Raw genomic sequence first — 19661 nt, 5'->3', positions numbered from 1 at the left:
CTATGCCCATACAGCCATGTCTTACGTATTTTTTTTCTTGATGATTAATGAAATGATGAAAGGTGATGATGATGAAACCTAAGCCCCACCCTCGGAGTAGACTCCTACTCCGAACCCCAAACGAATTAACTCAAAAGTCCGCATAACTTTCGAGTTATGAAGCGGCTTCCTGGCACGAAGCGAAAATAAGCAGATACACTTTGTTTATTGAATACTCGCGAATGTCTTCCGACCAAACTGTATCCATATTGATGATAATAAAAAATAATACAAAAATCGTCTTAAATGCTTGGGATGGCTAGCGGGCTCCGAAATCCATCTAATAGCAAAACGCTAAATAAAAGCCGATAATTACCGAAAAACTTTAATTTAAAAAGAGTCACTGACTGATAAAAAAAAATAGTGCAAGTCGGACTCGCGCACCGAGGAGGGTTCCGTTGCATATAACCTTACAAGATATATAGGTATATTTGTAAAATACGTTAATAATTTGTCATTTAATAAAAAATAAACTAAATAATAATAATTCAATACAGTCAATGAAATCCACACAAGCTTCGCCAAAGAACAAACCTTATTTAGCAACAAGCTTCTCTTCACTTCTTTTAAGTCCTCCCGGATCATTTCCGGCTCAAACGTAACCATCAAACTGGCAGCGTTCCCTTACTGTATGACCAGAGAAATGCGCTGAACCAGAAGTGACCAAGAACGTGGATCATGCACCCTTTATCTCAAGCGTCTCCATAGATCTCCTGCCCCGAGCAGTTTCAACAGCGAAGGGTAAAAAATAAAGATACGTATAAAAACATTCTGAGCGCAAGTAGACTCACACTTGGCTGTGTGTGACTTTTTATACTGTGATCAATTTAATTTCTTAAAAATAAAAATTCATCAATATATATGAAAGAAGATTTGAAGAAGTTTTTAAAAAGAGCTCAGTTTTTTTTTTCAATAAATAAAAAGGTTCAAAATATTTCTTCAGACACAGGAAGTCGATAAATATCATTACCCGGAATGGAAAATAAATAAATAAATAAAATAAAGTAAAAAAATATACATATATTTATCTTGTTGCAAATGTCCAGTTAGAACTTATTAATCCGCGAACTTTTATAAATCGTAGGGGAACCCTAAAAACGACCGAAGACATTGAACCATACACGCAGAGAGGCTGAATAAGTGATACAAACCAAGATACAAACAAATGTGAGTGTGCCGCAATATTGTACGTTTGTGAGTGTGTGTGAGTGTGTGTGTGTGGTTCCATCAGCACACGTACACACACATTGACATTATGTGTAGGTCGGTTTTCGCGGTACTAGGCGTCGTTGAACTTAATTTCTTTTGATTTTCTAAAATTAAATAGAAATAATACGAGTTTAATGTTGGGATATGAAGATTACTTGTGATTACGTTAGAGGAAGCAGCAAGAGTGCTGAAAAGTTAAGTGTAGTGATATTCGAGCGTGATGAAAATATCATGGCGTGTGTGTGACTCTTTACTAGGGTCCTGTCTCGTAATAAAATAGGACTTTGCTAGAACGATATTTGAACGCTGCAATTTCTCGTTAATGTTCTTGTATCTGTGAAACGAATTCTTCAAGAAAAGTGTTTTGGAACATTTATAAATATTACAGGTGGCTTGTAAAAAAGGAAACCAAGTTTTCGATTTTGTATGGTTGCAAATGTCAAGAGAAAATTACATTTATTCCGGCTTTCTAAAGTGCAAATTACCCTTCATGAAGTAATGAATCGGCATAATTGTTTGGTGAGTCGATACATTAATTTGTAATTCATAAAATTTGCTTAGCACGGCGACAATATGTGACTTTTTGTGCAAATAATTAAATAACCTATTTAGCCTGTGATACTGAACTTCATTTCGATTCTTTTGTTTCAGATCTGATACGTAGCGGTTATTCGACGATTGCATGCTAATAATAGCACCTTGGTATCATATTTCTCATTTTATTATTCAGAAAAACGTAAGATTGTTTTAAATTTTTAGATACATTTTGATTATAGCGCGATGTCCGCGTAGTTACGTCAGAAGCTGAACATTGCCTCTGAACATTTAATTTGGGTTAGAATGGATGAACCTGAGGACAACATGAGTGCAGATGATTCAACCATGGATAGTACTTCAACAGGTGGTAAACCTAAACCAAAGAAACGGTCTTTGGTGGAACGTGAGTTGGAGACTACATTGACAGCCCGGGTAACATCTCCCATTACTAATGGGGGTGGGTCAAGCACTAGCCGCTATGGCCGAGCTCGTCGGCTCAAGACTGACAATGACTTCTGTGATACGGAGAAAGTTGTTACGAATATTCTTAAATCTCCTAAAGTAGAACGGACTCCCGTCAAGTCCCCATCACCTGCATATAAAATGCATGCTTCTAATTCTCCTATAAAACCTGAATCTCCAAAAGTTATATCATTAGAAAGGAATTTGGAAAATCAAATAGAGAATATTTACAATGCGAACATGTCCTTGAGTCGTTTTAGTTCTGAAGATAAAAACAATATATCTCCTTCACCTGCAAAGAAATTTTCTAAAGTGTACATTCGAAAAGATCTTATTCAAACAAAGGAAAAGGAGAAGGAAGAAACCATAACTTTAATTAAAAATATTTTTTCACCAGTACGTAGTAAATCTAACAGTCATTTGAATATTGTATTGGAGAGATCTTCAGAGAAGTACAATTTGAATGGAAATATTTCCAAGCCTCAGAATGGATATTTGGATACATCGTCTGTTGTGAAGACTTTGGACTTTGATGGGAACAAGAAGAAAAAGAAAGAGAGTACTGAAGTTAAAACTACACTGTCTAAAAGTGATTTGTTTGATTTGGAAGCGAAATGTGCATATCAGGTTGGCGACTTAGCATGGGCGCGTATGGGGACTTATCCATTTTGGCCGTGCATTGTTACAAGAGAACCTGGCAGTGATATGTTTGTCAGAAAGAAATGTAAGTATTTAATGACTTTTGAAAATATACTATTTAGTGTATTGGTATCTTTGTTATTTATTTCATACTATGCAGTATAATTGATATTCAAGACTATAAAGTAAATCTATGAAGTAAATTAATTCAACTAAATACTTTGTTAATTATATAACTGATAACTTGCTGATAGATAATTATACAACAAACAATGTTATACAATTGAAATAACTTTACCTACATTGAAATGTTTAAATAAATTCAAATTCAAAAATATCTTTATTCAGTAGGTAACATAGTTACACTTTGAATCGTCAATTTTACATAACGAACGTCTCATCCGCCTAAAACTACTGCAGCTTCTCACAACCTGTATAGCCGGGGAAAAGAAGCTGCAAGAAAAACCTCGGCACAGGGCCCTAGACGTTCTTTAAAAAAATAAAAATAAACATAAAATATTGGTATACAATTGAGTAATTTAGCTGCCTAATATCAGTTCTCAGACAGTTAATCCCATGCATTCATATCTTCTAAATAATCACTAACTTTATAATAACCTTTTTTGTAAAGTTTTTGTTTAACTACTGTCTTAAAACAGTTGAAAGGCAAATTCTGAATGTCAATGGGAATCTTATTGTAAAAACGTATACATTGCCCCTTAAAAGATTTAGTAATCTTATGTAATCGACTGACTTGTAAAGCAAGTTTATTTTTATTCCTGGTATTAACAATGTGCCGATCGCTATTTTTTGCAAATAATCCTATATGTTTTTTTACATATATTAGGTTTTCAAAGATATATTGTGATGCCAAAGTTAAAATATTAATTTCTTTAAATTTATTTCTAAGTGACATCTTGGGTCCCAATTTGTAAATCGCCCGAATGGCTCGCTTTTGCAGAACAAAAATGCTGTTCATATCTGCAGCATGACCCCACAGCAAGATGCCGTACGACATTAGACTGTGGAAGTAGGCAAAATAAACTAATCGCGCGGTTTCTACATCGGTTATTAAACGAATTTTTTTGACCGCGAATGCTGCTGAGCTGAGCCTTTTGGACAACTTATCAATATGAGGACTCCATTGCAACTTAGCGTCCAAAGTAATTCCCAAAAATACAGCAGTATCCGTGAGGTCCAATTCCTTATTTTTTACAATAATAGAATCGAGGGGCCTACTAACATTCGATAACGTAAAATAAACATATTTTGTTTTATTTTCATTAAGTAGCAGGTTGTTTACAGTAAACCAATCCACTACCTCTGAAATGGCGTTGTTTACATCGTCAAAGGAATCTTGTCGTCTCTTTACTTTAAAAAGTAAGGAGGTATCATCTGCAAACAGCACCACCTCATGTTTTACAAGACTAGGTAGGTCGTTTATGTAAACTAGGAATAGAAATGGACCTAGAATTGAGCCCTGCGGGACGCCTATAGTGACGTTAGATCCACACGATCTGCAGCCATGCACATCAACCCTCTGAACGCGGCCACTAAGGTATGACTCCAAAAGAGCGATGGCATTATCAGTTATTCCATAGTGACGAAGTTTCGCGATCAAGATATCATGACAAACGCAATCGAAGGCTTTGGAAAGGTCGCAAAAGACACCAATAGCATCTTTGGACTCCTCCCAAGCCTGAAAAACATGATTTATTAACTCAACACCAGCATCGGTTGTTGAGCGACCCTTTGTGAAACCAAATTGTTTATTAGACATTAAATTGTTTAAATTGAAATGTTGAAGTAATTGCAGTAATAAAATTTTTTCAAATATTTTACTAAGCGTGGGTAGTATAGATATTGGTCTAAAATTAGTAGGGTCAGAAGTACTACCAGCTTTAAACAATGGAATGACTTTACTGTGCTTCATTAAATCTGGAAACACACCATTGTCTACACATTTATTAAATATACATGATAGATAGGGAGCTATGCAATCAATCACGGAGTTAATGACTTTAACAGAGAGACCATGAAGATCTGCAGTCTTTTTGATTTCTAAAGATTTAAAAGCTCTTAAGACGTCCCTAGGACTCACGTGTGTAAATGTTAGTTTATCTACTTTGGACGTATCTATGTGCTCCCTTACAAGTGATTGAGCATACAATACGAAACTTAATCTTTGAATGCGTTTTAGTGCCTAATAATAATGAATTTTCGAGATTTTGAAATTGTTTCTTAATCAAAGCAATTACTTGTCTTTTAAAAGTTGTTCCATCTTCCAGTGTTCGGCCGGATTGAGAGAGACATGATTCACGTGACATTCTTCGGAGACAACGGACGTCGAAGCTGGATTCTCGAGACTATGCTCCGGAAGTTCCAGGGATTGGGAGAGTTTGAGGCTGCTAGGGATCTATTTACTCCCGAGGTATATATAATATGGGATAAGTATTTATAGACATTTAATCTATTAAAGAAACATTTTTTGTTATCAAGTCTGTTGAATCTGCATATTTTATTAATTAAAATACTTTATGGTTAGCATTGTATATTCATTTTTTTTCATTTTCACAGGCTAGAAAGAAAGATCCAAGGCTGTATGCTGCATTCTTCATATCAGATAAAAAGTTAGCACTATGGCATACGTCTATCGAAGAAGCCGACATTCTGTTGCGGGAGCCAAAACGTCTGAGGATTGATATTTTCTATGACATGCTCGGAAGACCACGCGTCAACACACCTAAGATGACACCCAAAACTCAAAAGAGCGGCAAAATCACTAGAACGGATAGTGATGTCTCTTTAAGCGAAAGTTTATTTGATACGCTATTTTCCGAAGATGACGTAAAGAATGATGACTCGGAAAGGTCTCGACACAAATCAAGGAATAAATCGTTAGACGTGTCCGAGGTTGTCACTGCCTGCTTGGACAATATGGCTGCCAAATCCGGCATGACAAAGATCCAGAAACAATCTCATATGGATAGATGGCTTCAGAAAGCCAAGTCTAAAACACCAGAGAAGTCCCACATTAACATATCCATTTCTGTAGAGAGATTAGAACAAGAAGCAATGGATAAGAATGTCACGGAAAAAGAATCAGTGAAGACAAATGAAGCTGTTTCAACTAAGAAAAAGAAAAGATTTTCTAAAGAAGGTCCAGTTCAGAAGCCTTATAGTTTTAGAAAATCTACCACAGAATCTCAGACATTACTATCACATCATAATGAACATGATTACAGCAAAACTGACAAAAAGACAATGCCCTCCGCCGACCAAAATACAAGTAACGTAAATAAGTCTGATAATAGTATTTGTATTATAGACAAAGTTGAAAGTCTGCAAGACGCCGCGACTGAAAATCATGACCCAGGTGTCGATACTAAAGAAGAAACTCCAATAAACACTGACATAACACAAGATGAAGCTATTACTAAAAATAATAAAAATATCAATATTACAGAAGACTTCATAAATCAATTCAGTCAAGATTCTAATATAAAAGATGATATAAACTCTCCCACACAAAATTCGGTAATTAATGAGAACATGGATGTGTCTTGCTGTGAATCTGATTTACAAATAAATGTTCCAAATAGCGAAGGCAAAAGTAAAGTTATTGTTGAAGAAATTGACCGCGTTGAGACACCCTGTATTGCAGATGATTCCGATAAGTTTGTAATAGCTATGGAAACTGATATTATAGAAACAGAAACTAATAATCAAAGTACACCTAACATTATTATAGAGCCGATAGCCAATCAAAATTTTCCAATAGTTGAGACTGAAAAAGACGATCAAATAGGACAAGATGAAATTAATTCTAACGTTGACAATAATATGTCTCTAGATGAAGACGTACTTAGTAGTGATAATAATGAAATTATTGAGACAATCAATGTAGAAGTTAACGAACAGTTCACAACAAAAAGTGATGAGTCTCTAGAGAAAGTTAGTAATAATAAAGACAATAGTCAAGAGCAAATAATAGACACTAAAGTACTTGTTAAACAAAATCAGATATCAACTACAGTCCTAGAAGTAGATATTCATCAAGATGTAGAGAAAGTAAACGAAAGCAACGATATACCTCATGATGCAGCTAAAGTAAGTGAAAGCATAGAAACTAGAAATGAAAACATAATGAATGAAGATGCATTTGAGTATAATGAAGTTATTTCAGGCGCAGACGTGGATGATGACAACAAAGAAATGATTATAAAGACAAAAGTAAAAGAGAAAGATTTAGACTTTAAAGAGGCTGAATCTATATCAACTGTGCAAAAAAACACTGATAAATCTTATGTGACTTTAGAAGGTGAACAAGCTATTTTAAATGGTGACATTAGTTTAGAATGTGCTGATGATGACGGTTCCGATGTGGTTTCTGTTGAAAATAAAATAGACAACATATCACTTTCATCTGTATCTGTTACTGAAAAAAATTGCATGGAACCAACTGTTAGTTACAAAGGAATAGACCCGGAAACAGCTTCTTTAAACTCCTTATCTAGTGAAATATCTAATACCAGTGAATTATTGCCAAAAATTGCTACAGCGTCGTCTTTATCTGAAGGAGAAAATACAGATGTAACAAACAAGCAGTTACGTAAAATAAAAGATGCATTGTTACTAGATTCAGACACTGAATCCATGAGTTCATTAGATGATATTACATTGAGTGAACTTAAATTACGCGCAGCGGCTGCTGATAAGCCTGAGTTAGTTCATGCGGATGATACATTAGATTCTGTCAAAAGTGAGATTTCTAATGCCACCAAAAACCTTCGTTTAGTGTTAACTGACTGTTTTCTAGAACCTAGAGAAGATCTTCCTGTAATTAAAGAAGTTAGTTCTAATACCAATGTAGAAATTGAAATCATGGATTCTCACAATAGTTCTGAAACAAATAATTCATTCAAGAAACGTAAATTACGTTTACGCAAGTCTGTCTCGCCTACAGAGGCTAAAATAAATGGACTTCCAGATATCAAAGATCCAAGTCCTGAACGTACCGTAACAAAAATAAAAGAAGAACCAGATGTTGATACAATATCTATTCATTCTTCTGACAGTGGCGCATCTATTAAACGTAGAGGAAGGAAGGAGAAACAAGATGCTGAAAGAATGAAAGATCCGGAGTTCTTAAAGTATGTTGAGATGAGACAAGATGCTCTTATGGACGAACATCCAGAACTGACACAGGATGAAATAATTGCTTATTTGTATAAAACTTGGCAATACGAAGAAAATTTAAAATCCGATCAGAAGAAATCGGATGATATCGAACAATCTAACTTAGTAAAAGGTGTTTGCCAAGATCCTCCAAAGAAAAAGAAAGTGTTCAAGATGAAAAAGCTGATTGACATTAATAAAATTATGGCTAAGGAGGCTAAGAAAAGTCCTTCCAAGGCAGAATTAGAAGATTTAAAGCCTAGAGAATTGCCTAAGCGAAGATCTACGAAGGCGTTTTACAAAGAAGATTTCTCAGATATTGAAGATGAAATTCAGCTGTTTGAAATTTTCAAGTCAAAAAAGAAAGATACAAGTTCTAAAACAGATGTTTACAAGCAGGAACCTAGTAGTTGTAATAACGAGAAGATCAATTCACCTTCAGAAACGAAAGTTGATTATACTGAGATAGAAAACAAGGAGTCTAAAAACGTAATTGAGATCAGCGACCAAGAAGAGAACTTGGACGAATTTTACGACGAAGAAGAATTATATTTTGAACAGTTAACGAAACCTAAGCCTAACATTTTCAAAGGTTTGGTCCGAGAGAAAGTATGCGAAATTTGTGAGACTACTTCTAACTTGGTAAAGTGCAAGGGATGTAATGGAATGTTCCATGTTGAATGTGTTAATAAAGTAACTGAAGTTATCGAAGTCCCTGCTCCGACTAGAGGTAGGAAGAAGAAGAAAAAGCCTAGAGGCAGGAGACCGAAAATGTCGACAGATTCAAATGGTGATGAGAGTCACAGTGATGAGAAATCTCAAGATGCTAATGTTTCTGAAGAGAACATGTCTCTTGAGGACATAAAAGATCCTGAACCAATAGTGATACCTGATGCTGATAATTTTGAAGCTCAATTGGAGGCAAAGATGAAGGAAATGATTGAGAATGTGGATAAAGTCGAATACGATTTATTTTCAAGTGACGATGGACTGGATTGGTCTGATACAATTGCTGGTAAATGTGAGATTGTAGATGTAAAGTTGAAGACAAAACAACAACCTGAATTGGTGGACTATTCTGATTTCAAGTGTAAGAACTGTCAGAAATACGACATACCTATTTGCTTCGTGTGTAAGGCAAGTGTATCTCCAAAAGGCAAAGTGGAGAGACGGCAGAAATGTCAAGTCGCGCATTGCCATAAGTACTATCACTTAGAATGTTTAGACCATTGGCCGCAAACGCAGTTTACTTCTGGAGAGCCGTCGAGAAACAATAAGAAAATTGATGAGCATTTTGAAGCTATCACTTGTCCGAGACATGTGTGCCATACTTGCGTATGTGATGACCCTCGAGGTTGCAAGACTAGGTTTAGTGGCGACAAACTAGCGAGATGTGTGCGGTGTCCGGCGACGTATCATTCCTTCACCAAGTGTCTGCCCGCTGGGTCTCAAATCCTATCCGCTTCACACATCGTCTGCCCAAGACATTATGAGCATAGGTGAGTGAACCTTACTGTCATATGAGACTTATCTCAAAAAATAAATTGTTACTTTTTATTTTTTTAGTAGGCCATGTTATTGGTAAAGGAGATCATCGGCTCTCCATACTTTGGCCGGCCCAAATTCGAAAGTGCCGGCCAGAGAAAAAAAATGTGTCGAACCTTTCGAGTACATTGCTGTGAACATTTTTTACTATGACACCAAACGTGTATGACCATTAGTTTGGCTTTAATTGGATTTTAAAAATCTCGATTTTTCATACATTTTGTAAAAAAAAATATTATGTCCGTTGGGAATAAAAGGGATACAGGCGTATTACAAAGGACCGTTACAACATTTATTAGTATGGCGCCAAACTTCTATGACCATTATTTTGACGTTTATTGGACTTTCCGTTTTGGTTAATATGTTAAAATGCCGGCCATCGAATTAAATACGTCAAATCTGTCTAATAGTTGCTTTTCAATATTTTTTAATATGACACCAAATATCTATGACCATTATTTTGACTTTTATTGGAATTTACGTTTTAGTTCAAATGTGAAAAGTGCCGACCACCAAAAATACCATGTTGAGAGTATCGAGTAGATGCCTGTTAACATTTTTTTCTATAGCGCCAAACGTGTATGACCATTAGTTTGGCTTTTATTGTATTTTAACAATCTTGATTTCTTTTTTGTTTTGTTTAAAAATAAAGTGCTTTAGGCAAAACTTGCGGTACGGCGGATTACAAAGGACCTTTAGAACATTTAATAATCTGGCGCGAAACATTTTTGACCATTATTATGACTTTTATTCGTCTCTCTTTCCGTTTTGGTTCAAATGGGAAAATGTCAGCCAGCGAAACAAAATAAGTCAAATATTTTGGTAAACGACTTGAAACGTATTTTTTTACTATATTACCAAATATCGACTTTGGCTTTTATTAGACTTTTTAAAAAAATCTTTTTTTATATACATTTTAACAATGACAATAAGCAGAGCTTTCCCTATGACTAGTTATTAGTCAGATAAATACTTTGTGTTTTTGTTTTGTGTGCTGTTAGGTGAACTTCTATATTAATACTATCTGATTTTAGATATGACGTTGGCTATAGTTTTTGCATTCGACTCAACGTTACGGCCTAAGTTTAGGTCGAATTATGGTATTGATTCATCTTGACCGTAGATGGTTACCACCCTCCAAAGATAAGCTTGCCATCTAGTGACGAAACTCGTATTTAGGCATGACGTCTGAAGTAGCTGTTAGGGAAGACAGGAGTCGGGTAGTTGTACTTTGCATGTATGCCGATCACAATGTCCTGGTGCTACTCGGCCGACATAGCATCGTACCTCACTTTTCTTAAAAAAAAATAAGCTTCTAAAGCGTGTATCACCATCAGGTGAGATAGTGGTCAAACGAAAACCTATTTTTGATTAATAAAAATGTGTCCAAAGACGACCACGATATTACGCCTTTACCTGCATTATCGCCAGATAAAACTTTTTTCGCCAAAGTGTAGGTATCTATGAAAACTCCAGATTTTTGAGAAATCTAATTGAGTTCAAAATAGTGGTCATAGACGTTTAATGTCATAGTAATAAACATTCTGACGATCCTTTAAATAACGCGCCTGTCATATTTTATTTTATAACAAAATAAATCAAGAATCGAGATTTTAAAAATCCAACAACAGCCAAACTAATGGTCATACACGTTTATTGTCATAGTGAATAATGTTTACAGGTATCTTCTCGATAGTTTTGACATGTGTTTTTCCTGACCGGCACTTTTCACTTAGAAACTAAAACGTAAAGTCCAATAAAAGCCAAAATAATGGTCATAGACGTTTGGTGCCATAATAATAAATGGTCAAAGGGATAAGTTTTAACGGGATATACCAATATTGTTTCTTGGCCGGCACTTCACATTTTCACCAAAATGTATGAAAAATACAAGTTTATTTTTTAATTCGAATAAAAACAGAATTATTGACGCTACGGCTTTGGTGCCATAGTAATAAATGCTCAGATGGATAAGTTCTAAGGATATATACCATTATTGTTACTTGGCCGGCACTTTACATTTTCACCAAAAATGTATGAAAAATACAGTTCTTTTAATTCGAATAAAACCGAAGATATTGACCCTACAGCTTTGGTGCCATAGTAATAAATACTTAGACGGATAAGATCTAACGGAATATAGCAAAATTATTTTTTGGCCGGCACTTTGACTTCTGGGCCGAAATCCGATGATCTCCTTTAAGTAAATGTGTAATCAAAGTGAATCTTTGGGCCAGATCTGTACAATTGAAATGCGTAGCAGAGATTTGGTATTTTTTCCGAACCTACAAGCAGGAAGATGATAAATATTCCTGACCATTTCATTAATTTTCAGGCCTGGTAAAGTTCCGTGTCACGTTAACACGGGATGGTGTTTCATATGTGCTCTGGGAGGGACCTTGATTTGCTGCGAATATTGTCCCACTTCCTTCCACGCCGACTGCTTGAACATTGAACCGCCGGAAGGCGGGTATATGTGTGAAGACTGTGAGACCGGACGACTGCCGCTTTATGGGGAGATGGTCTGGGTCAAATTGGGACATTACAGGTAAGAGATATATGACTTCTTAACAGCGTTGACTTTAACGTGGTATATTTTTGTTGTTTTTGGATATTTCCTCGAAGACAAATACCATTACGTCGCCTTACAGTAAAAACCTCGTAAGCGCTTTTTTAATAACTCACATTCTGATAGGTAGATAAAATGCTTTATTGAGCCAATTGACACAAGATACAGAAATAGACAACAAATACAGGCAGGCACAATAGACTGTCTTATTGCTTATGCAGCAATTCTGATGTGATTTTCTTCAACAAAACGTCAAAATGGACATGCTACTGCCATGCCAAGTAAACATTTTTAACATAAACAAATATTTGTTTTGTTAGCTGCGAGGTTTTAATAATCGCTAGGGAGATGAATGAGTTTTTATATCATCGTACGGCGCGGATTAGTCGTTCAGGTAACATCTATATTATCTATATCTTAGATCAGCATGTGTTTTTCAGATGGTGGCCCGGTATAGTCCTACATCCATCCGAGATCCCGGACAATATAATGGCAGTGAAACACTCGCCCGGTGAATTCGTGGTGCGGTTCTTTGGACAATATGACCATTATTGGGTGAACCGGGGACGCGTGTTTCCCTTCCAAGAAGGTAAGTTAAAAACTCTTGCTAAAATACATCGTACTACCTAAAAACTTCGATTTTGTTTCGATGTTGAGGTAAAGTTACTGTAATAGACCTATTTCGTGTGTTTCGGAAAACTCTGTCAATGTTTTCCACGAAATCAGACCCGTCTTGTCAAATTTTGGGTGTTCATGAGTGTAAAGAGTAAACCGTATGGGGTTAATAATTGCGGTGGAATGTTTTTTCTCGAAATAACAGTTTTTTAATAGACGTAACGTTTTGTTGTGATGTTACAGGTGATTCTGGCCGAATATCTGGTCAGAAGTCGAAGATAGATGAGGCGTTCACTAAAGCTATGGAGCATGCACAGAGAGCCTTTGAAATTTTGAAGAGTAAGTCCTTTTTATGTTAATTTCAGACGGCTGTGTGTCGAGCAACTTCAGAACTTGACTATAAACACTCCACAGTGACCGAATGTCATTTTAAAATCCAAATCCCATAGTTTAATTGTTGAGTCTAGAAATCTCGGCCTTGGGAGGTTAAATTGACTTGCTTCAAGATTCTCAGACATTAAAAACAATTTGTCCCCAGACATAGAACCGAACGACGAAGAGAACCAAGACATTGCATCATCGCTTTTACCACCGCACTATGTGAAACTGAAAGTGAACAGGCCGTGTGGCTCGCTGTATGGACGTAAGGTGGACATTGAGGAGAGCTCGCTCACTCAGTGCGAATGTAACCCTGACGAGGAGGAGCCGTGTGGGCCGTACTCTCATTGTCTTAATAGGTGAGTATATAGCGTGTCAGTGACACTGTAATGAAAACTTTGGGGGAAACTCGGACTATGATTTTGAGTTTATATAAAGTGAAATTATCCGTTGCAAAACTCGATTGATGGTCTGAATCTTCCCTATCAGTTTTCAGCATCGTTCTGCCATAAGGCATCTAATTCTTCTAAGATTTCAAATACATTCAGTCATGTCATAATAACGCCTTTGCCATAAGATATCTAATTCATCTAAGATTTGAAATACATTATCTTCCAGAATGCTGCTAACAGAATGCGGGCCGACCTGCCGGGCGGGTGAGCTTTGCCAGAACAGAGCGTTTGAGAAGCGGCAGTATCCCAAACTAGTGCCATACAGGACCCCGCATAGAGGATGGGGGCTCAAGACTTTGGAGGATGTTAAAGCTGGTGCGTGTGGATAATTTGTGCCCTATTTTTTTGACGGTTGGGTTACGAGAGATAGCATCTGCTATCTGATGTATATGCTGAAGGTGGAGCATTAATCATCTGATTAATCAAATTATATTCAACGGAGTATAGGATCCATTTCGGATCTGTTCATTACTTCCATTCTTAATTAATTCTCGAATAACGTGCTTCTTTGTTGGTCCCGGTCACTACTTACTGATGTAAGTAAGTAGTTGTTACATGAGCCATGTCAGGGGCCTATGGCGGCTCAATAGTAACCCTGACACCAGGGTTGATGAGGTTGGTACTCCATCTCAAAAACCCGCACGATAGAAGAACGTGAAAATTAACGAAGCATACTTGTTTACAGGTCAATTTGTGATCGAGTACGTGGGCGAGTTGATAGACGAGGAGGAGTTCCGTCGGCGCATGCGCAGGAAGCACGAGATGAGGGACGAGAACTTCTACTTCCTCACGCTCGACAAGGAGAGGATGATCGACGCCGGACCCAAGGGGAACCTGGCGAGGTGGGTTATGGTCAATCGTAAACAGAGAAGAAAAAAACACGTGATCACATTCTCTCTGTCTTTCATTGCATAGCGAATATCTGCGAATTATATCGAGAGTTTCGACCAATAGACGCAGCGAATGCTATCTACGTCGATAGACGTCGTACGGCTATTGGTCAAAGTCATCGATATAACCGCGTGGCGCGCGGTATGGTTGCCGTGCCACATTGAAGCAATTCATCTAAAGCGGCAATATTTTAGGCCGCCCAAATTGTACTGTTTTCATGTGTTATGTCTGATTATTGAAATTTTAGTTCTGTGCAATAAAGTATATTTGATTTGATTTGATTTGATTTGTCATTTTTTTGCATTGCGACCTTATTTTTATATGCGCAAATGTCAAATGGCAATTTGTTTCGTTATTGTATTTTAGACCCCCAGGCATTGATATATTTGTGTTCTTTATGAAGTAGTTAATGTATTTCAGGTTTATGAACCACTGTTGCGAGCCAAACTGTGAAACCCAGAAGTGGACCGTATTGGGGGATGTTAGAGTTGGACTCTTCGCTATACACGATATACCAGCGGTATGTATATTAGGCTAGTTTCCAACTGGTCAAATCTGATTTTTTTTTGTTAGTTGTATCAGTTTTTTTTTACTGGCGATTCAGAGGGGTAATGCTGCCAGCCTGTTGGGCACCTTGCTTCGATGTGACGCATTGGAGGAGGTGTTTTATTTATAAGATGTGTTTTTGTTTTTAATTATGGTGATTATTTTTTTTACTTTTAACTAAACGTCAAAACACGAAATTACTAAGGAAATTGTATGAGAAGCACACTGTGACGTCATAGAAATTACGTTCTTCTTGATTAAAATTCATAAATAAGTTGAATTGAAAAAAGAAAATGTTTTTCGTTAGTTTTAGATCTGAATTTATTTAGAAATCAGAATTTCATAATTTATCTTGAGCCTAGTACACGACCCAATTGGGGTAGTCAGAGATACATTCATCGCCAATGAACTTAGTACTTCATTGAGACACAGGACACAGGTTGGCCGCTGCAAGGATAATCTCTGCAGGTGGGGATACCTGGTTGATGGTTGCGATGATTGCGAGTGTGTAGTATCACCACAAACCAAGGCTCACCTTTTGTGCTGTCCTAAGTGTCCTAACACCTGCACTATTAAAGACCTTTACGAAGCCACTGACAATGCCGTAAGCGTGGCCAATATTGGTCAGCAAAAATTTAGTATTGATCGCCATCGGCTCGCAAAGAAGACTTCATTAAGATTCAGTGGTTTAGAGCTTGAGCTGGGATTCGAAATCGCATGTGGTTTTTTTTTTCAATATTAATTGTGTTACAGAATACAGAGGTGACGTTCAATTACAACTTGGAGTGCGCGGGTATTGAGAAGAAGCAATGTATGTGCGGCGCCAAGCGCTGTTCCGGGTACATCGGCGCTAAGCCCAAACAGGTAACATCTATGGTGTGTCTTTTTCTTCTAACATGGGTTGTAACCCTGGTGTCAGGGTTATTATTAAACCGCCAAAGGCCCCTGACATGACTTATGTAACGACTACTTACTTACATCAGTAAGTAGTCGGGACCAACGGTTTAACGTGCCTTCCGAAGCATCTTATCAGCCTGAAAGTTATGACTTTTAAATTACGCGAATGGCTAATTACTATAAGTTTTTATAGTATTAGAGAATTTTCGACATTTGCGTGCTAATAATAATAGCAGGATAGAGATGCTGTAACACTGTTTTATACCATATTGTGACTCTGTACCTACCTATCCTAAGCGAATAAATGATTTCTGATTTATGATTAATGTCCTAACCAAACTAGGGATCTCATAGTGATGTTTCCCTACCGGGATTCGAACCCGGAACCTCCGGATCGCGTTGGTCTCAACCAACGCTCAACCACTGGCCCACAGAGACCGTGCAACAGCTCTTCTAGAGATCTAACTTTATCAATACTTTTACAGGACGAACCTCAACCCAAAAAAGGCAAGCCGGGCCAGCCGGCGAAACGACCTTACAAGAAACGCAAGAACACGGTAGAATCTCCTTCAACAAGCAAAGTTAACAAGCCAAAGCGCCCTGTGGGCCGACCAGCGAAGCCTAGAGAACTAACTGATATAGAAAAAGACTTACTAATCATAAAGAATGCTACAAACGGCCTATCAAGCGATTCCGAAGGCAGTGGAAGACTGAGCAGTGTGGAGAGCGACAAGAAAGATGCGAAAGCCCTCAAGAGGAAAAGAGTAAGCTTCTCAACAGAAGAGATTATCATATACAACGGGTCTAGTTCGCCAAGTGTAAAGAGAATGAAGTTAGACGAAGATAAAAGTAGTGAAGTTGGTGATTGAAGTGTGTTTGAATTTAGAACTGCCTTATACGTCCGTATATTGGTTAGCCAAGTTGCAAGGCGATTCGACCGCGATTCTTTAGCATTGTAACTCGCGCGAATACACACGTCTCGCAGACACGCATCGACCTTGACGTAAAGTGTTCATTTAATTGGGACGGATTATACTGATGTGACTTATTGGGGATTTACGGACAGGTTTTACTGACACGTTATTGCAACTTGGCTAATTCTTCAGGTGGAGGTGTGGAGTATACTCCACCACGCTGCTCCACTGCGGGTTGGTGAAGATTGTGTATATTTTTGTATTTTATATCGACTAGAGAAATGTGTCGATAGTTTTGTTGTTTTTGACTGTTGATATGTGAGCTAAAGAAATAAGTGTACTACGGTCATTTTAATTAGATTAATTTTTAAAATAAACTTTTTAATATCCCTATTATTGTTATTTCTATGTGCCGTACAAATTGTAACTATGGCTCCTGAAGTCACATCCCTGATTGTCAGTAGGAACCGTTGAGTAGGTGGCCAGTTGATAATCAAATCACTAAGGAGTTTTGTTATCTTGTTCTATAGAACTATTTGAGAAAGCAAGAATTTAATAATTAAAACGGGTTCTTACCGCGTTTGAAATAGGGATATGAGACTCCCTATTTCAAACGCGGTAAGTACCCGTTATTATGTGTTTTAATTATGATAATAACCGCGTAAACTTAAAACAAAGAATTTAATAATTTTATGGAAAACTTGAGAAATGTTTTTTCCTATTTATCCCAGTGGCATCAGTTCTATTCCAAATGGGAACTACTCGAACCGTTCTGGGTGCTCCATTTGTTCGAACAAATAGGTAAAGCTACCTTGAGGTAACTAGAGTTAGATTTGCCGCAAATGGCTACAACTACTTGGTCGGACAAATGGAGAGCGCTGAGGGTTCTCATCCAGTCGTGTAGCTCCTGTTCCATTGCGGGCTGGTGAAAGAATGAAAGAATGATCGTAGTGCATAACACTCATTCAAATAAAGCTTACATCGTATCTGTAACGGAATAATGTATACGGAATATTTTGTGGATAAAGCACAAATTTCCAGTCATATTTACAAAAATACTCGAATATTATAAAGCAAACAATATATGCCGGACATTTTGTAAACTGTTTTACCTTTTTCATAATAATATTTTATTTTAGGTTATGTTTGAAAAAAGGGATATTCGAGTGTTTCATTTATTTTACATATCTACATACTTTTAAGTTTTTGTTAGAAGTTGTCAAAATTTCGTATTAGTTGGCCAAATATTATGAATTTCTGTAAATAAATATTTTAAGTTAGTTTTATACGGTTTATTCATCATCATCAGCCGTACGACGCCCACTGCTGGGCATAGGCCTCCCCCAAGGATCTCCACGACGATCGGTCCCGCGCTACCCGCATCCAACGGCTTCCCGCGACCTTCACCAGATCGTCGGTCCACCTTGTAGCGGGCCTACCCACTGAGCGTCGTTTACGGTTTATTAAACGTTTTTAATTATAAATATACGCAACAGAAAGGGAGAGAGATGTCAGCATTCGGCAGTTTAAAAAAAAATATGTTACCTTAATGGTTAAAAACGTTTAATATAATAACATGACTTATTAAGATACGTACATAATAAACTATAGTTACTATTAATACCTAAATAGAAGCAAGATCACTTAGGAAAAAATACTTCGCTCTTGTCAAAATGAACAAAACTAAAAATAAAACTGTTTTAAACTTGAAACATTTTGCGTTAAACTAACGAGGGACATTCCAAGCGATGTTCCCTAATGAAAATACAGATGGCGCTGTGTAACCTTGCCTTCGTTACACCCCGGACACTTCATACAAACAACCTCGTTTTACACAGACACTACACATTGATATTATCGTACGGTCACGAGCGTTAATATGTTTACACTTTGGTACCATGTCACATTAACTTTTTTGACAAATTGCACTGTAGGTCTCACTATATGTCAAATATGTTAATGCGACAGAGTCCTAAAGTGGGTACATTATATTGCTCATGACTACACCCCCATCTGTGTGTGACGTCTGACACCATACGATTCAAGTCTAGACGATGTTTGAGGCGGGGGCGGGGGGCGGGGGGGGGGGGGGGGGGGTACGTAAACTTAGCTTAGACGCTGGTGGGGAGAGGAGAGGTGCCGTTCTATACATAGTATCATCATCATCACCAGCCCATTAACGTCCCCACTGCTGGGGTACGGGCCTTCCCTATGGATGGATAGGGAGATCGGGCCTTAAACCATCACGCGGGCCCAGTGCGGATTGGTGGTTATTAACGACTGCTAATGCAACCGGGACCAACGGCTTAACGTGCCTTCCGAAGCACGGAGGAGGTCGAGATGAAAACTTTTTTTTTTGTGGTCACCCATCCTATGACCGGCCTTTGCGAAAGTTGCTTAACTTCAACAATCGCAGACCGAGCGCGTTAACCGCTGAGCCACAGAGCTCCTATACGTAGTATATTATTCCTTATTCTTTGCCTTCGCTAAAGCTTCTAATCTCATGGATTCCAGACATGCATCTTCCTTTTTTTCTTCTTTGAATATATGTAAAGAGCTTAGTCCCTACTGATTATGTGGCTATGTAACAACTTCATATAAGAAAAGATAGCAGGTTAAGCCTAGAACTCCGTTAAATTATCGCAGTTTCAAATCTGTCATCTTCTTTTTAGGTGTTTATTGAACCTTGTTATTACACCCAGGCACAACACATCTTCCAACCATTCTTACTCTGATCAAAATAAAGAGAAGCAATATAGGGTATCTTTGCGGAATATCCTTATAATTATA

At 37.4% G+C, this 19661-nt stretch overlaps 1 protein-coding gene across 1 annotated transcript; it reads left to right on the top strand.

Moving 5' to 3' along the window:
• Positions 1-1284: 1284 nt before the first annotated feature.
• On the top strand, positions 1285-17443 carry LOC126376983 (uncharacterized). Its single transcript, XM_050024543.1, has 13 exons — positions 1285-1767; positions 1900-2971; positions 5175-5317; positions 5464-9563; positions 11945-12157; positions 12619-12767; positions 13037-13132; positions 13332-13530; positions 13790-13938; positions 14309-14465; positions 14935-15034; positions 15814-15924; positions 16443-17443. The coding sequence occupies exons 2-13, from the start codon at positions 2089-2091 to the stop codon at positions 16824-16826; spliced, it is 6684 nt and encodes a 2227-aa protein (XP_049880500.1). The 5' UTR covers positions 1285-1767; positions 1900-2088; the 3' UTR covers positions 16827-17443.
• Positions 17444-19661: the final 2218 nt, after the last annotated feature.

This window comes from Pectinophora gossypiella, chromosome 22 (genome assembly GCF_024362695.1).
Source record: "Pectinophora gossypiella chromosome 22, ilPecGoss1.1, whole genome shotgun sequence".
Taxonomy (NCBI): Eukaryota; Metazoa; Arthropoda; class Insecta; order Lepidoptera; family Gelechiidae; genus Pectinophora; species Pectinophora gossypiella.
The sequence above is the reverse complement of the archived record's forward strand: the minus strand, read 5'-3'. Positions and strand labels throughout refer to the sequence as shown.